At 39.4% G+C, this 18,969-nt stretch overlaps 1 protein-coding gene across 1 annotated transcript in view; it reads left to right on the forward strand.

Moving 5' to 3' along the window:
* The first annotated feature begins 4,759 nt into the window (after positions 1-4,759).
* The window catches only part of LOC103608671 (myosin-4-like), a 24,785-nt gene continuing 10,575 nt past the window's right edge, over positions 4,760-18,969 (forward strand). Inside the window, exons 1-24 of the mRNA XM_008593070.1 lie at positions 4,760-4,963; positions 5,058-5,201; positions 5,317-5,473; positions 6,564-6,591; positions 7,649-7,757; positions 7,848-7,940; positions 8,070-8,133; positions 8,776-8,874; positions 8,969-9,072; positions 9,219-9,357; positions 9,569-9,687; positions 9,778-9,927; positions 11,861-12,031; positions 12,816-13,128; positions 13,479-13,552; positions 14,682-14,769; positions 14,850-14,967; positions 15,258-15,381; positions 15,460-15,596; positions 15,695-15,950; positions 17,171-17,316; positions 17,394-17,484; positions 17,572-17,961; positions 18,548-18,674. Coding sequence (XP_008591292.1) covers positions 4,760-4,963; positions 5,058-5,201; positions 5,317-5,473; positions 6,564-6,591; positions 7,649-7,757; positions 7,848-7,940; positions 8,070-8,133; positions 8,776-8,874; positions 8,969-9,072; positions 9,219-9,357; positions 9,569-9,687; positions 9,778-9,927; positions 11,861-12,031; positions 12,816-13,128; positions 13,479-13,552; positions 14,682-14,769; positions 14,850-14,967; positions 15,258-15,381; positions 15,460-15,596; positions 15,695-15,950; positions 17,171-17,316; positions 17,394-17,484; positions 17,572-17,961; positions 18,548-18,674 — 3,445 coding nt within the window. The remainder of the gene's footprint in view (positions 4,964-5,057; positions 5,202-5,316; positions 5,474-6,563; positions 6,592-7,648; positions 7,758-7,847; positions 7,941-8,069; positions 8,134-8,775; positions 8,875-8,968; positions 9,073-9,218; positions 9,358-9,568; positions 9,688-9,777; positions 9,928-11,860; positions 12,032-12,815; positions 13,129-13,478; positions 13,553-14,681; positions 14,770-14,849; positions 14,968-15,257; positions 15,382-15,459; positions 15,597-15,694; positions 15,951-17,170; positions 17,317-17,393; positions 17,485-17,571; positions 17,962-18,547; positions 18,675-18,969) is intronic.

The following is an 18,969-nucleotide window of genomic DNA, read 5'->3' on the forward strand; positions in this document are numbered from 1 at the left end:
TGTCCTTAGACTGGTCTTGTCTTTTCTCTCTCTCCTGAAGCCATGACAAAATTTAAATAATCACAGGGCTGTCAAACAATCACATTCATCCTGCCAGAGATAAGTATTTATATATCCACTTTTATTTCAGGTCTATAAGCAATACTTGATGACTATAAAGATGTCACTCATCAGGGAACTTATTCAGATTAACAGAAATCTGGAAGTCATTTTTGTTTCTTTCTAACATTTCTTGTTATCTTGGTATAGTAAAGACCTAGAAAGCTCCTGCTTCCCCTGACATGAACTTTCTTTTTCAGGTTTATACAAAGGATGGCACTAGCTATATTTTCACATAGGAGAGTCAGACTAAATTATGTCATTAATTTTCCTTGCTTAATAACTGTTATCACGAATACAAATCCAGAGGACTGGCCAGCTGGCTCAGATGGTTAGAGTGGTGTTGTAACATCAAGGTCAAGGGTTTGGATCCCCGTATCAGCCAGCCACAAAACAACAACAACAACAAACCAAATCCAAAGTATTTTTAATTAGCCCATGAAGATTTTCATCATTAATACTAATAAACCATATCCCCATAGTATGTGCATTGGGTAATGGGTTTGACATGAGTGAAATGCAACCCTTCTCCCTATGAAAGCTACAGGGTGGCTATAAAGTCTGGAGACAAAGAATATTTTTTTATATATTATAATGTAGTATGAATAAGCTACAAGCTTATGTTTCCAGACTCTGTGGCCTCCTGTTGAATCATATAAAGAGCCAGAATAAATTACTGAGTATCGATAAAATATGAATCTCAAAGTAGATTATTCAAATGTATGTTCAATACATGTAATAAAAGGTATGAGTTTGGTACAAAAAGTAGATAGAGTAGCAATCTGGATTACTCAGAGAAGTTTTTCTAGAGAATCAAGATTTTTCAACTGGATACAGCTGAGATGCACAACCAAAAATATAACATGTTTAATTCTTGGACAGCATTAAAAAAAGCTAAATGGTAATTTCCAATTAGAATAGAAAGCAAGAATGTCTTGGTTTAATGGCACCAAATGAGAATGATTTATTTTTTATTTATTTTATTTTTTTAAAAGATGGCCGGTAAGGGGATCTCAACCCTTGGCTTGGTGTTGTCAGCACCACGCTCAGCCAGTGAGCAAACCGGCCATCCCTATATAGGATCTGAACCCGTGGCCTTGGTGTTATCAGCACCGCACTCTACCGAGTGAGCCACGGGCCGGCCTTGTGAGAATGATTTAAATTAGACATGTGGAAGCAGTTTAACAAGGTGCCTGGATTCACACTGTCACGCTGGCCTTAGGAAGGGTATGCAATCACTCTTACTGCATTGGTCCCTCTTTCACATTGTTCCCACATCACCTGTTAATGCTTAAGTGCCTCATAACTTGTTAGTAATGATGAAAAGCAATGTCTTACTTTCTACTGATTGAAGAGTAGGACAGAAAGGTTGTCTAAAAGTTCCATCAAATGCTATTGAGAACATTATTAAAATGTTCTCTCTTCCTGAAAATCATTACCCACATTTTGCAGATGCCTAATAAAAAAACAGACTTACAAGAAAATAAAATGTTGTACCTGTGGTAACAAAGCGGACTAACAGTTGGCTAGGAAAGCCCCTCTCAATGCACATCCCCTGCAAGACCCTTCCTGATGGCTTTAATCTACTACAGGTAGAAGAGTGTCACCAGCAAGCACGCTGGACTGCAAGTCAGGTGACAAGGGTCTAGACTGCTGTGTGATTTGTGGAGAGTCTCTTCTATTCTTTGGATCTCAGTTGCTTCATTTGTGAAATGAAGGATATGAATTAGATGATCCTTTACAGTAACAAAGTCATACAGCCGTTACAAGAAGTATCACCAGATATCTGCTTTCATAAGGCAACCTATTTCCATTAAATCAACTGAAATGTAAGTACAATATATAGAGACGGGTGCAAAACAGAGTATATTAAGCAAATTTGGTCCCAGTCCCAGTCAGATGATGCTGACAGAGAGAGATGAAGGCCACAGAAATAATAAAACAAACACTTTTTTAAAGTTAAAACTTTGAATAGAAAACAATGTTCAGGTATTGTTTGCAAGCAAAATGTTAAATATATACCTTGGGTAGCTAGTAAGAGAAGTCATAGCTGCCTATCTAGACAGAGAAATACCCTGTTTCTAATATCTTCCTATGTTGAGTTTCATAGAAGAAACAGGATTTCACAGCAACCTGCATTTAAAACAAAACAACAACAACAACAACAAAAAGAGAGAAGCCGGACATCTCTGTTCAGCAAGGCAACACAATTTTGGAGCAAGTTTGAAACGAGAGCAGAATGATTTGACAATGAATCAGAGACAGCTGAAGGAAACAAACAAACGAAAAAACTTTGTGAAGCACGTTTCAAAATTAAATTTCCCAGCATCCTTGAAAAGGCAAAATAAATTGAAAAAAAAAATCATTCAGGCCTTCTTGGAAGGAACCAACAATCTTTTAATAGCATTTTGCTAAAGAGCAGAAACTTTCCTCCTAGTATAATATCCGCAATTGTGCAGGCAGTTGAAAAGACCTCACACAGGCGACTCGATGAAACAGAAGAGCAGTAGGCAACAAACTCCAGGGATTCCAGAACTTAGCTGTCTTTGAAACAACACCTTACATTATTCCAAAGGCAGATCACTTTCAGACTGCCAACAACTCAAATTATTTATAGGAGATGGATTCATATACTTAACCCAATGTGAGAAGAAATATTTCTAATTATATCCAAACATCTTTAATATGAAGGGAATTAGGCTTGGAGACCTTCAATGCCAAAAACATGTTTTGCCAAATATGTTTTAAGAAAGAGGAGGAGGGTACGTGTTTTCCATATTTGATCCTATAAAAGGACCCTTGGAATGAGTATGACTTGTCTTTCCTCATAAAGCTTCAAGGTGAGTGTGTGTGAGGACAGGCTCTGTCTGCAGGTCAGTGCGGGATGTCTGGCTGCCCAAGTGCATGCCACATATCCTGGCTCTCGCTGCCCTGGCAGTACTGCCAGTGAAGCACCAACTTACTCCATAGCAATTTTAATTACATGTCATAGTCTTCCCAGTCATTTCCTAGTTCTCAGTTAAATATTATGCTATTATTAGGAATTACTAGACTTTAATCAGAAAAAAATGCTCTTTTTCTTACAGTTCTGACCCACTTCAAAGTTGCATCTCTAAGGTAAGACCCTGACTTTTTTTTTTTCTCATTCCTCATAGAGTACAAGGAACCTTCTGTGGCAGTCTGGAGAGTGACTGGACAGGTTAAAAATAAAAGCATTTCAATTTCATGGCTGATCATGCTTCTCTTGAAAAACTCTAAGGGGGAACTTTAGAAACTGGTTCTTTTTAACTCATATTCTTTGGAATATGCAAAAATGCTTTCTCTGAGTCTTTGGGAGTTTTATACACATTTTTTTTTCAATTTCCAGCATCACAGTTTTTCTTTTAAGTGATTGCTTCACAATATTCAATGCAACATTCCAGGATGTTATTCATTTATAGACAAACTGTAAATTTTCTATACTATAGTTTTTACTCAGCTCTATATAATACAAAAAAATTTGCAATGATGTCTAAATGGCTAAATAGAATAGTCTGGATCCTTGCCTTGGAAAAGTTGCTTAAATTTTCATGTTGCTTCATAATCTGTAAAGTGGAAGTTAAAAAATATGTATATGATATGAAAAAATGATTGTGAGCATTTTCAGTAAGACAAAGAATTTTAATAGAGTCATCTGAGTCACTGTAGTTTGAGTGGAAAAATATGAGAAGTTGACCCAAGTGAGCTTTCCTGGAAAAAGCATCTTTATTATTATAAAATAGATTATGTGTGATGATTATTGACAGGATTAATAAATTCTAAAGTGGCAAGAGATGGATCTCGAAAGATTTTTGTGAAATTTTATGAGAATATTAGTAGTAGAGCAAGAAAATATAGGTAATAATGTTTTATAATAAATCTTGGAGAAATGCTAAAGATTGGTGAAGAAGCCAAGTTTGTAAAAATTATAATATAGGGACAAGAGAAATTGATGTGTCATAGAATATTTTTTAACAAAACAATGCAAAACAAAGCTCTTCACCTTTTCACTTCCTTTATATTAAGTCTTCTTTGTAACTCCCAAGTGTGTAATGAAAAGATTTTCACTATATACAAAATAGTTTCTAAAATTTTAGCAACATATTCCTATTGTTTTTTTAATTCACAAAGTCAGCTTTGAGCCCTTCTCTGTATCCAGCACATGCCGTAAGAGGTGTGAAGGATGCCATAGAAAGAAGAGTGCTCCCTGCCTGCAAGGTGCTTATAGTCTGGTTGGGAAGATAAGAGCTATAAGTGAAAGGATGGAAGACCATCCAGCCATCATCTAGCTTTGCATTCTGTATAAGCCAATGATAGGCAGTTTATAAAGATTAAGACCCATAACAAATGCAACGCAGAAAGCAGCTAAGATATCACAGGAGGTGAGCTAGACACATCAGTCTCTTTCCAAATGCACAATTAAGTATCTATCAGCACTGGCACAGAACAAGCAGGCTGGCATTTCACTCTCAACCAAGCCAGGGAACTGATCATACCCAACACAATGCTAAGCACTCAAATGTCCAGCGAATTTTTAAAAAATGTTTAATGTGAATCTAATGGTCCAGTTTTTGAATTTGCATAATTTTCTTCCTTTGCCAGGCAGGGTCCTTAACTGGGCTGCCATCAATAACCCGCAGCCATGAGTTCCGATGCCGACATGGCTGTTTTTGGGGAGGCTGCTCCTTACCTCCGAAAGTCTGAAAAGGAGCGCATTGAGGCCCAGAATAGGCCCTTTGATGCCAAGACTTCTGTTTTTGTGGTGGAGCCCAAGGAATCCTTTGTCAAAGGGACTGTCCAGAGCAAAGAATCAGGGAAAGTGACAGTGAAGACCGAAGCAGGAGCAGTGAGTAGAGTCCCAGAAGCCTGCCACATTTTACTGATTCTTTTTTTGTTTGGTAGCAAAATTGACATAAATGGTTATCCTTCCTGTTTACCAGACTCTGACAGTTAAGGACGATCAGGTCTTCCCCATGAACCCTCCCAAATTTGACAAGATCGAGGACATGGCCATGATGACTCACCTGCACGAGCCTGCTGTGCTGTATAACCTCAAAGAGCGCTATGCAGCCTGGATGATCTACGTGAGTTCTTTCTCATGGCCTCTACTCATGTGAGTAGCTCATATGTTCAGTGAAAAATGGTAGGTTAATGTTGCCATTAAATAATTAGATTTCTCTTTTACTTTTTCTGGTGCAGACCTACTCAGGCCTATTCTGTGTCACTGTCAATCCCTACAAGTGGCTGCCAGTGTATAATGCAGAGGTGGTGACGGCCTACCGAGGCAAAAAGCGCCAGGAGGCCCCACCCCACATCTTCTCCATCTCTGACAACGCCTATCAGTTCATGCTGACTGGTGAGTGGCTCATCTGGTTTTTTCATATGGATTATTTTACCATCCATAATCACAAAATATTAGAGTTAAAAAGATCTTTAGAAATAATCTAATCCAACACCGTGGTTATTTAGAAGAGGTGACTAAAGAACAGAGAGGTAAATCCTATCAAAACTGGGCCTCAAACTCAGCTCTCCTGATTCTGCCTCCATGATTTTACCAGACCATGCTACTGCTCCATCCCAATTAAGTTAATTTGTTTATAGTCTCCTTGCTTGAGAAGGCATGATTTCTTTTATATATTTAAGTAATAAGAGTAAGATTAAGTAACAAATGAGTCATGAATCGTCTGAATAGAAATGCAAAATATGTGTTCAATCTTTTTAGTGCCTTAGTTTCTTATTGATTATAAATTCAATACATTTAGAAGTATTATCTCTTTAAAGTCATCAGAGTACATCTCAGAGATGATAGCCTCTCCTTGAATGAAGATGATGTTTTGGGAATATGTGCATATAAACACAAGTCGTTCTTTTCTCCCCTTTAAAAGGATTTTATTTTGATTGAGGCACCTTCTTTTACCTGATCCTCCTTTAACATGATGGAAAATATTTGGGAAGTCTGATCATAGTTAGGGTTGCAGTTTGTGGCTATAGATAAAGAATTTTTTTTACATTGTGAGAGCAATTGACCCATTTAGAAATTAAATCTCAACCTCAGCTTGATTAACATTATTTAAGCCTATCAAATCACAGTCCAAACCCTTAGCATATTATGCATTTTTCTGCTATATGCATTAACGAGCAGACAGCATGCTACTGAAATCTACAAATGACAGATAGTGAAGGCTTTGGAGTATACTCTTCTTTATATTAAACCAACAGGACACACCTCCTGTGGTGACTTAAGGAATTTAAGATAGGACAACATTTTTTTATGTTTCTCTTAATTAAAGAGACTTAAGAATAATACCATGTATAACTTTACAATAATATATTTTAAAACTCCATTGAAAATATGACACAAACTCAAATGCCCTAAGTGTTTCCCTATGAAAAGTTTTGTTTATATAGCAGATATATATGCTGATCATCCATTGCTTTTCTTCTAGATCGGGAAAATCAGTCTATCCTAATCACGTATGTATTCTTGTTCTGAGACTTACTGCTATTTTATTTTCACTGGGAAAATAACAAGCCAAAAGAAGAATCTACCTGATGCCCCCATATTAAAGCAATGACATAGTCAGCCTGGAACTAGATACTGTTTTAGCGTTACTGTAGGGTTTAGATTGAATCAGAATGTAAAACGACAATGCTGCTAATTACCTCATTTGGTTGTCCATTCTTGAAAGTTCTACGGAACTTTCCTGGGGGTAGGGGATGTAAAACGCCTTCTCTGAGCATGGCCGGAGCCTGCTGTAGGGCAGTCAGCAGCATACAGCCTTCTGAAAGTACAGCAGTTCGGGAATATTACTAGTGGTTCATTTTTAAGGCCTACATAGGGAATGTCTTCAAAGACCTAACTTGGGCCACATCTCTAGTCTAAAGGAGCTGAAGAACACATGCACACTTCATGGAGTTTTTCTACCAATTGTCTGTCTACTACACAGTTGTTGAGTGGCTGCTTTTTGGACCCCTAAGCCCAAGCCTCAGTACCTAGAAAAGAGCCTGGCACATTTTAAATACTCAAGGAATATGTGTTAAATAAATAATGAATGAATTTTTCTACTTCTTGTCAATGCAAAGCAACAGAAATAATATGAGCAATAATAATATGAGAAATAGGGCCGGCCCGGTGGCGCACTGCTATAGTGCGCCGCTTGGGAAGCGCGGCGGCGCTCCCACCGAGGGTTCGGATCCCACATGCAGACCGGCCACTCACTGGCTGAGCGAGGGGCGGGAGCAATGCCGAGGGTTGCGATCCCGTTGCTGGTCCCGGTCCGGTACGGGCGCGACACTGAGGGTTGCGATCCGTTGCCGGTCACGAAAAAAGACAAAAAGGAAAAAAATAATAATAATAATATGAGAAATAATAAATGAAATAACATATAGTGGGCCGAAAGGAAAAATCTACAGGACTCTCTGACAGAGAGATATAAAGACAGATGCATGAAGTAGTAAATACTGAGGGCAGAAGTATTTTCATTTTTCACAGTGCTTAATTTCTGACATGAGTTTGGTCTTTGTTTGACAGCGGAGAATCCGGTGCAGGGAAGACTGTGAACACCAAGCGTGTCATCCAGTACTTTGCAACAATTGCAGTTACTGGGGAGAAGAAGAAGGAAGAACCTGGCAAAACACAGGTAGGTCTGGTGGCCAGAGTCAGAATCGAGACTCTGTCAGGGCTCAGAAGTCTGCAGCCCTGGATGTGAGAGCTGCTCTTTCCTTTGCAGGGGACTCTGGAAGATCAAATCATCAGCGCCAACCCCCTACTGGAGGCCTTTGGCAATGCCAAGACTGTGAGGAATGACAACTCCTCTCGCTTTGTAAGTCTGTTGGTCACAGAAGGATCTTCTCTGCCCTTAGATGCCAAGGAAAGCATGTCTGAATTATTTCAATGGCCTCTCTCTTGTGTACTTCAAGTTTTAATATAATATCATCTTTTTACTTGCAAGGGTAAATTCATCAGGATTCACTTTGGTACTACAGGGAAACTGGCTTCTGCTGATATTGAAACATGTGAGTAACAGGACCTCCTAAATGGAATCCGAGAATGACAAATGATGGTTTGGAGGAACACGTTGCAGCTCCTGCTGAGCAAACTGTAAAACACCAGTTTGCTGCCAAACATGCCTGTGGTTAATGCCAGTCTTATCCATAGCCCACAGTATACTTCACCAATTCCAGTCATGATTCTTTAGGAACTGCCAGAAACTGTTGGGCTTGTCCGAAGTATTCCAGCCTCAGAATGATTTCAAACCTTTCTAAGAAAAAAACTAACACTAGGGGTAAATGAGTTGCTTATCGGTTGAGAATATGTGATTTCTTCCTAGTCTGAGCCTTAATAACCTGTCTATTATAGAGTGACAGGAAACCTTAGGGAGAGAGAAATTTTAAGCCTCAATTATTTTCCAAATATCAAGGATCTTCTGTATGAAAAGTGAATATGTCTTGGGCCAAGTATGTTTCACTTTCTTGCTAGAGGTGGTAAGAGAAACTGGAGTGGTGTTAGTAGAGGCATAATGAGTGATACCTCATGGGAACATTCAGCTGAAATCTGAAGGGGTCAACAAGATTTAGCTAATGACCCTAAGTTCCAAACTCATTCCAGGCAACTTTGCAATTTTTTTCCCATAATCCAATGTTTACTATCCATTACAGATCTTTTAGAGAAGTCTAGAGTTACTTTCCAGCTAAAGGCAGAAAGAAGCTATCACATTTTTTATCAGATCATGTCTAACAAGAAGCCAGATCTAATTGGTAAGAAAGAACTTAAATTCACGGGCTAGAAGTAAACATCTTTGCACCAACATCTTCTAATGGAAAATGTATACCCTGAATTCTATGTACCCAGAAATGCTCCTGATCACCACCAACCCATACGACTATGCCTTCGTCAGTCAGGGAGAGATCACAGTCGCCAGCATTGATGACCAAGAAGAGTTGATGGCCACAGACGTAAGTTACACATAGAGTTTTCTTAAAAATATGTATGGGAATGAAAATAATAGGCCACTGTGTGTATGGTCAAGGATATAGTATACATCTCCTAAATAAATTAGTGTCTTCTGCCCTAACATTTATCCTCTCATCTCTCCTGGTAGAGTGCCATTGAAATTCTGGGCTTCACTTCTGATGAAAGAGTGTCCATCTATAAGCTCACGGGGGCTGTGATGCATTACGGGAACCTGAAATTCAAGCAAAAGCAGCGTGAGGAGCAAGCGGAGCCAGACGGCACCGAAGGTACCAATTGAACCTACATCTGGGTTTAATGAGACAATATAGGCAAAAAAGTCCATTCCAAACTCATGTCTCCTTTACAGCTGAGCTTCTGATGAACATATGCAAATTTACCCTCGCAAAGACTTTCTATAAAGCCATTTACTCAGTTCACCCCCATGAGTTGTGGGGCCCAGAGTAGGTCATGTTGGGTACCTGAATTGTGTCTCTGCAGTTGCTGACAAGGCAGCCTATCTCCAGAATCTGAACGCTGCTGACCTGCTCAAAGCCCTCTGCTTCCCCAGGGTCAAGGTCGGCAATGAGTATGTCACCAAAGGCCAGACTGTGCAGCAGGTAAGTGCATGACCTCAATGAATCACAAACATCCCAGGCCTTCACAACATGTATTTAGTAACACCAACAAACATGACTTTATCTGTGAAGGTGTACAATTCAGTAGGTGCTCTGGCCAAAGCCGTCTACGAGAAGATGTTCCTGTGGATGGTCACCCGCATCAACCAGCAGCTGGACACCAAGCAGCCCAGGCAGTACTTCATCGGGGTCTTGGACATTGCTGGATTTGAGATCTTTGATGTGAGTTAGCAGAAACTTTGTAGCAGAGAAGTTTATAAATTTTAATGCAGTCATGCATGAAAAGGGTCTATGAAAAATAGCTGTGGTATAAACTTAACTGACACATGAAAGAGGACCAAAAGACCATGAAAGGGCATGAACTTTGAAATAAGACTGACCTGGATTCACACTCCAGCTGTCAACCCTCAGCTGTGTGATAATGAAAATTATATCTGACTGATCATTTGGCAAATTCAAGTCGGAGCTGTAGGTAAAGCACCTAGCACTCCAGATAATACACTCACTTCCGAGATCTTTATGCCAGTTACAAGATTTCTGAATTTAAAGCCCTTCACACCATCACCAAGCACCCTGTCAGTACTCAGGAAATGATAAAGGAGATAATGCCAGTGACAATGGCATAAAAAATGGTGGTGGAGAAGACAATGACAAATTCAAAGAGAGACTGTAAGATTCCTATCTGTCTAATTAATAAAAATAAAAATGTGTTTAAATATTAGCATCACTGCTGCAATACCCAGGTAGAGGATGAAAATGACATAAATAAATTCAAATTTGTCTGCCTAAGAATGCCTGCTGCATAGTATAGGAAATAAGGCTACCAAAGTCCTCTCCCTGACAGCTCAGCTGTGTCTCATTCAGAGATGGGCATTTCTAAACCTCTTTCTATTCATGGACTGATAAAAACTGGATGAAGTTTTCTGAGTTTTAGGCACAACAGCACTTCTAGAAATTCCCAAGCCAACATGGAAAGAGAGGAATATTCTGTCACCAAGCAGGAACAGGAAGAGAAATCTATACTTTCTTAAACAAGAAAACTAATGACAGCGTAAACTTGTAACCTGAGTTTTTTTAAATAAAAACTTTATTGAGAAATAATTAACCTACAATACATGCACCTATTTAAGCCAATTCAATGGTTTTTAGTATATTCACAGATATATGCTACCATCACGACGATTGATTTTAGAACATTTTCATCACCTCAACAAGACACCCCACACCAGTTAAGCAGTCATTCCCCATTTCCCCCTTCCTCCTTGTGCTGGAAACCACTAATCTACTTCTGTCTCTGGATTTGACTACTCTGGACATTTTACATATGGAACCATACAATATGTGGTCCTTTGTGACTTGCTTCCTTCATTTAGCATGTTTTCCCGGTTCGTCTCTGTTGTAAAATCTTTTTGACTTTTGTGTATGGTGATTACACTCCTAGACAAGGGTGTCCTCAGTTGTGTTTATAGGTACATGTCCTAAATAATAAAGCAGAGCAGGTCTACTCAAGACCTGGGAGTAGTTACAAACACTGACTCCAGTGTCAAAGTGTTAGGGTCCCTGCCACGCCAGTTACTATACCATGTTTTACACAGGTTACTCAGCCTCTCTAACAGTGTTTCCTCACCTGTGAAATGGGCAAACAATACCACCTCAAAAAGGTGCCTGTGAAGATTAAATGCAATAATTTATACAAAGCTCTCAGCACAGTGTTTAATATAGTAAATGTTCAACAAATGTTAGTTGTTGAATTTTTATTCCTTTTATAATAACAACATACAGACCACAGTGACTCAGATCTAGCAAACTTAGCTAGTTATACAGGATAATCATAAAAAGATACATCACTAAGAAACCTCTGATCAACAAAATAGATATCATAAAAACCAAACTTTTTTATTGCACAGAAAAGCATCACTGAGAGCCTGTTTCCTAGTGTTTAAGAAATAATTCTAAGTGTGACAGTTGCAGAAATTTTGCAGCCATCTGCAGGAAAAATAAATAAATAAATAAGAGGAAGTAAGGGGCTTGGTAGAGGCAGGACAAAACCATACCATCCTAAGAGGGCAGTTAGCTAACCAACAGATCACAGCTCCTTTCAAAGAGAAGCTTTCATTATAAATTGAATGTTAATTTGCATTTTCCACTTATTTAGTTCAACAGCTTCGAGCAGCTGTGCATCAACTTCACCAACGAGAAACTGCAACAGTTTTTCAACCACCACATGTTCGTGCTGGAGCAGGAGGAGTACAAGAAGGAAGGCATCGAGTGGGAGTTCATTGACTTCGGGATGGACCTGGCTGCCTGCATTGAGCTCATCGAGAAGGTTGGCTTGCTTTATTTAGACCACAGATTTCACTGCTGTACAGTATTTAAAAGAAAATAATAAAACTTTGTATATGCTATGATAAAAGATTTCTACTTGCAAACAAAATCAGGAATATTCCTTCTTTTGCCAACTCTGAGTTAGGCATTCTGGTAAAAGGAGACTGAATATTTTCTGCAGAGTCCAGAACTCTGCACTTACCCACAGTTTGCAATGCAAAGCCTTACACCTAAAGCCACCTTTCCTTATAAAAAGTATCGACTGGAATATTTTTTACTTATTATTTCTTTGTCATCTTACATTCATTATTACTGGCATTTGAAGTATGAATTTCTAGTACTTTAGAGCAGAGGCTTTAAAACTCCATTTGTGCCAAAGACTCACCAACAGTACTCAATACAAGTGCAGGTTTTCCTAATCTTATTCCTAAAAATACTTCTTGGTAAATGTGGGACAAAACCTTCGAATCTGCATTATCAAGTGATTCTCATGCAGATAATTTCCAAGTCATGCTTGGAGAAATATTGTTCTACCCGTCTGGGGTAAAGACACAAACCCATTAGAGCATGACCCTCATCTATCTTACTCTGTCGTATCCTACAGTCTGGCACAGCACTTGGCTCTTGATAGGCACCCAATAAATATTTGTTAAATTAATGACTTCTGACCGAAAGGATGGGTTTTCATGAACTCTACAAACTTAGGATGAATCTATTCAAATAGGATCATTAATGTCACATTAATGGCAGAATTCAAATGGTTTTGTTTATTTTCATTCTTCCAGCCTATGGGCATCTTCTCCATCCTGGAAGAGGAATGCATGTTCCCCAAGGCAACAGACACCTCCTTTAAGAACAAGCTGTATGAACAGCATCTTGGAAAGTCCGCCAACTTCCAGAAGCCCAAGCCTGCCAAAGGCAAAACTGAGGCCCACTTCTCGCTGGTGCACTACGCCGGCACCGTGGACTACAACATCACTGGCTGGCTTGACAAGAACAAGGACCCCCTGAATGAGACCGTGGTTGGGCTGTACCAGAAGTCCTCACTGAAAACTCTAGCTTACCTCTTCTCTGGGGCAGCAGCAGCAGCTGAAGCAGGTAATTTTCAACAGAATTAATCATTTACTTGATTTCTAAAACACAAGGAAAAAAAAAAAAAAGGCCGGCCGGGTGGCGCACTGCTACAGTGCACCGCTTGGGTGCACGGTGGCGCTCCCGCCGAGGGTTTGGATCCCACACAAAGACCGGTTCCCGCTCACTGGCTGAGCGAGGTGCGGGCGCAGCACCGAGGTTTGCGATCCCGTTGCCGTCCCGGTCCCGTTCGGGCGCGACACTGAGGGTTGTGATCCGTTGCCGGACACGAAAAAAGACAAAAAGGAAAAAAAAAAAAACATAAACAGAGAATGCCTGTCCTATGATTGCTTGTGCTTTTTTTTTGCTCTTCTCAGAGGCTGGCGGTGGTGGAAAGAAAGGTGGTAAGAAGAAGGGTTCTTCCTTCCAGACGGTATCTGCTCTCTTCAGGGTACACACTTTATTTTCTCTCTCTAATTAGATTTAGAGTTTTAAATTTTACTCTATTGTGTGGGGAAGGGAAAGTAATCTTGCAAAGATTCTAGAACTGGATGTGACTCAGGAGCTAGGTCAGCTGCTAGTAGTAGAACTGAGTTTTAGGGAGCTTTGGGATAGTTTAGAAGAGATATTTCAGTATTTTGAAAATACGGGAGTCAGGAGGGATGAGACTGAATTGCAGAGTCAGTATCAGATGACAAAATTCAATTTGGGGGCCTGGGAATGAGGTCATTTGACACTTAAAAGACTCCACTCGGATAGGATTAAGTATAGCAGGAGATTTGCTTGAGGCTTTGGGAGCCTCTAAGCAATTTAGATACTTAAGTATATTTTGGTATAGAACTGAAATGAGTAGACTTTGAAACTTGAAGACACAAGAATCGTGGGACTTAGAAGCTGAGTCAAAAGAAGGAAATAAAAAAGCAGATGTGATAAGAAATAGATCTTTAAGGAAAATTTACTTTTCTTTTGGCAATCCCATTTCTAGTCCCACCTCTAATAGTGGAAGCTCTAGTTAGTCTGGAAAACCAGGATTTCCATAGGATGAAAAACTTTTCACACTTCATAACATGGCTGTCAGTTTTCTGCCAATTCCTAGAATGAGGCATTAAAAGGCCACTTTCCGTGGAATCAGCAGGAGGACATAGTTCTGTATCTATGACAAGGAATAAGCATTTGATAGAGAGGCAGATACAATTGAAAGTCAGATAAAGAAAGAAATGGGAGACTTGGAAGAAGATATTTAATTACTAGTAAAACCAAACCACATATCTAAAGAGTGGGTGGAGTATTTCCATGCATTTAGAGTGTCATAGTAAATTTACAACATATGCTAGGAAATTCAACAGCAGGAACAACCACTTCTACAGCCAGTTTTAAAAAAAGTTTATAATGTACAAAAATAGAAAATAGAAGGACAAGTTGGGAATGTGGAAATTCTAGAGATAACTCCTTGAAAATTCAAATTGAGATATTATTCATTAGAATCAAGCCAGTGTCATGGATCATGATAATTAGGTCCATAAACATGAATGTATGAAAACAATGCATTTATTAAACCAAATTTTCATATGATTCCACAGGAGAATTTGAATAAGCTGATGACCAACTTGAGGAGCACCCACCCCCACTTTGTACGATGCATCATCCCCAATGAAACTAAAACACCTGGTAAGACATTTCTGATATCCAGACAAGCTCCAGTGTGTCTGCTTTAGACCATGTAATACAGCACATGTATTCTCTTTTAGGGGCCATGGAGCACGAACTTGTCCTGCACCAGCTGAGGTGTAACGGTGTGCTGGAAGGCATCCGCATCTGCAGGAAAGGATTCCCAAGCAGAATTCTTTATGCAGACTTCAAACAGAGGTCAGACATTCTCACTGTGAATTGTTTTAAGAGGTTTTTCTTACTTTATTATTTAAAGAATCCTCTATACCTTCTATTAAAATTAAAGGGAAGAGAAACAAACTTAACATTCTGTATTGACAAATAAAAAGTCTTAAGTCCTTTGAATATACAGAGAATAGATAAAGGGGTAGAGACATAATTTCTTGTTTACATTAGACTACCCAATGGCTATGTTGTTTCTATAGTTGGGCAGGAAGATTTCTTATCAATAACAGCAGCTATATCATTTATTTGTTTGGCTTAAACAGATACAAGGTATTAAATGCAAGTGCTATCCCTGAAGGACAATTCATCGACAGCAAGAAGGCTTCTGAGAAGCTCCTTGGGTCCATTGATGTTGACCACACCCAGTATAAATTTGGTCACACCAAGGTAATATTCTCTAAATTTGATCTGATGCCATTCCTGTCCCCTGAACAGTTTCTGATCTGCAACTCTTCCCATGTATAGGTCTTTTTCAAAGCTGGTCTTCTGGGGCTTCTAGAAGAGATGAGAGATGACAAGCTGGCCCAGCTGATAACCAGAACCCAGGCCAGGTGCAGAGGGTTCTTGGCAAGAGTGGAGTACAGGAAGATGGTGGAGAGAAGGTATTAATAAGGTTACTTTACTTAACCCCATCAGTCTAGGCCTCTTAATTCTGCTTCCTGTTATAATCTGACTTTGAACATTTCTGTTCCTATGACAGAGAGTCCATCTTCTGCATCCAGTACAATGTCCGTGCCTTCATGAATGTGAAGCACTGGCCCTGGATGAAGCTATATTTCAAGATCAAGCCCCTCCTTAAGAGTGCGGAAACAGAGAAAGAGATGGCCAACATGAAGGAAGAATTTGAAAAAACCAAAGAAAGCCTCGCAAAGTCTGAGGCCAAAAGAAAAGAGCTAGAAGAAAAAATGGTTGCACTGATGCAAGAGAAAAATGACCTGCAACTCCAGGTTCAAGCTGTGAGTGTCAGAATCCATTTCCTGCACTCTGATGCTTAAATTTCAGTTGAGTGATCACTATGGAAAGATTTAGATTCCAAATAACTATAGGATTGATTATTAATCTTTCCTAATCCACAACTCATTAAAATATTCTATAAAACTTCACATACAATATTACTAAAAATCACTGTGATAGGATTCCTTGTTGTAAAGAAGGAAAAATTAAAAATATTTTTCCGGGCCAGCCCGGTGGCGCACTGCTACAGTGTGCCGCTTGGGAGCGCAGCGGCACTCCTGCCGAGGGTTCGGATCCCACATACAGACCGGTTCCCGCTCACTGGCTGAGCGAGGTGCAGGCGCAGCACCGAGGGTTGCGATTCCGTTGCCAGTCCCGGTCCGATGATGTAAGCCTAATATCATACAAAAATAACTTCTTATTTTGTAACTAAGTAAAACATGAGTTTGTGTTCTTATGATGTAAAGCGTACTTATCAAGTGCCTCCTTTGTGTAAGTAATATAGACCATCATGCTTGCTACAAGGACTAAGATGTATACACAAGAAATAAAAATAAAATTTCTAAAGAAAGTTAGCTGTGAGTAACAGACAATGTTGGTAAAAAGAATTAAGGGAGAGGAAGGTTAGTGTGTTCACGAAGAAAAGCTATACAACCCCAAATGGTCTTTAGCTGGGCTTGAAAGTGAGTGTCTATGGGAAGATATAGAAAAGGGAGCATGTTCTAAGCAGGGAGCACAGCAACAGCAAAGAGTAATAATTACCTGTAAGGTTTTCTCTCACAGGGACTAAGGGGACTCTGAATAAGAAATACAGGAGATAAATTTTTAATTTTAAACATGATCTGATATTAAATAGAGAACCCAGTATAAATGTCTGAGTAAGAGAGGCATTAACAAAGGTCATATTTGAAAATATTACCACGGTGTCCATCCTCGTGGTAGAAGTTGATCACAATGGATTCCAGTGGGAAGATAAAAAAGGCACGATACCTTACTAGTAGTTCATTGCAATAATATGGTAATTAGGCACATTTCACCTTTTAAATGATGAATCCTTGGACTAGGTAAATAGCAACAAAAATGGAATCAATGAAACAAATCTACCTAATTCATAAACAAATAAAAATAGCTTGCTGATCAGATATGAATTAATGTTTAAAAGCTCAACCTGGGACAAAAGATGGTACTACTCCAGGAACTGTATTCAATTATTCACTTTTAGCTTGAAGGCTCTTTGGAACAAGAAAAGAAAATCCGGATGGATCTAGAAAGAGCAAAGAGGAAACTGGAGGGAGACCTTAAATTGGCCCAAGAATCCATCATGGATGTAGAAAATGACAAACAACAACTTGATGAAAAGCTTAAAAAGTAAGCACTGAGGACAAAATTTTCATGGAGAAATTACTATTAATATTTCTGTGACTGACAAAGTGATTTTCAAATAGGAAAGAGTTTGAAATGAGCAATCTGCAAAGCAAGATTGAAGATGAACAGGCACTTGGGATGCAGCTGCAGAAGAAGATCAAGGAGTTACAAGTAAGTACCTTATTTCCATCCATCTAATTTAACATCAAAAAATTATTGACACAAAGAAGCTGAATTTGTATTTTTCACCTTTTCCAGGCCCGCATTGAGGAGCTGGAGGAGGAAATCGAGGCAGAGAGGGCCTCCAGGGCCAAAGCAGAGAAGCAGCGCTCTGACCTCTCCCGGGAACTGGAGGAGATCAGTGAGCGGCTGGAAGAAGCCGGTGGGGCCACTTCGGCCCAGATTGAGATGAACAAGAAGCGGGAGGCTGAGTTCCAGAAAATGCGCAGGGACCTGGAGGAGGCCACCCTGCAGCACGAAGCCACGGCTGCCACCCTGAGGAAGAAGCACGCCGACAGTGTGGCCGAGCTCGGGGAGCAGATTGACAACCTGCAGAGGGTCAAGCAGAAGCTGGAGAAGGAGAAGAGTGAGATGAAAATGGAGATTGACGACCTTGCTAGTAACATGGAGACTGTCTCCAAAGCCAAGGTATAAGCATGATTTAAGTCTTGAAGAGACTTGTGTAGGACAGGTGGGAGAGAAGTAAGTGGCAGGAGGAGACTCATGCAATACAAGGCAGGAGCCTGGGGACATGGAGAACAACCCCAGTGTCCCCACTGTTTGACAATAGCCATACCCTAATAATATGGAGAGTGAAGACTCAAGTTCTTTCAACTAAAAAATACAACTCAACTATACATTTTGAGATTTTTTTTTTAAATACCTCACATTGATTATTGAATTTTTTGTTTTTCCCTTAAGCACAAATATAATTGTTTAGTACATTTAAATATAATTGTACAGTATATCTCATGAGTTGAATCAGTTAGCAAAATTCTCAAATCACAGATAAGACAATGTAGTATAGACATTAAATTCACAAAGGAATTTGGTGGCAGTATATTTAGACTACATATCTTTTACTCTTCCTATCACAATCTAAAGCCTCTGTTGTTTCTGTTTGTAAAGAAAGTTTATTATCAAAATAGATGAGTACTGCAGCTCTTATAGAATGTGTGGGTTATCATGATCCAAATACTTGCTCGAGATGCCTTCTACCACTTTTTGAATGCAGGGAAACCTCGAAAAGATGTGCCGTACGCTAGAAGATCAACTGAGTGAACTTAAGACCAAGGAAGAAGAGCAGCAGCGGCTGATCAATGACCTCACAGCTCAGAGAGCGCGCCTGCAGACAGAAGCAGGTAGGCCCTAAGTGATATGTGCATGTATATATACATGCATACAGTATATGCATGTATTGAAACAACACACTGTAGCCCATAAACATGTACAAATCAATGTTAAAGTTAAAAAAAAAAAAGAATTAGGTAAGTCACTTGACAGTGTTTACCTTGAATGACAACTTTATCTTGGATATTCAAGTTGCTGAAAAACTCTGTACTAAGTTACTTGAGATCACTATACATACACAGATTCATTTTAAAATGTTTAAAAATGTTTGTTTTTAAACATTTTAAAGTAGATTTGGCTTTAATC

The sequence above is a fragment of the Galeopterus variegatus genome, unplaced genomic scaffold (assembly GCF_000696425.1).
Source record: "Galeopterus variegatus unplaced genomic scaffold, G_variegatus-3.0.2 Scaffold8675, whole genome shotgun sequence".
NCBI lineage: Eukaryota > Metazoa > Chordata > Mammalia > Dermoptera > Cynocephalidae > Galeopterus > Galeopterus variegatus.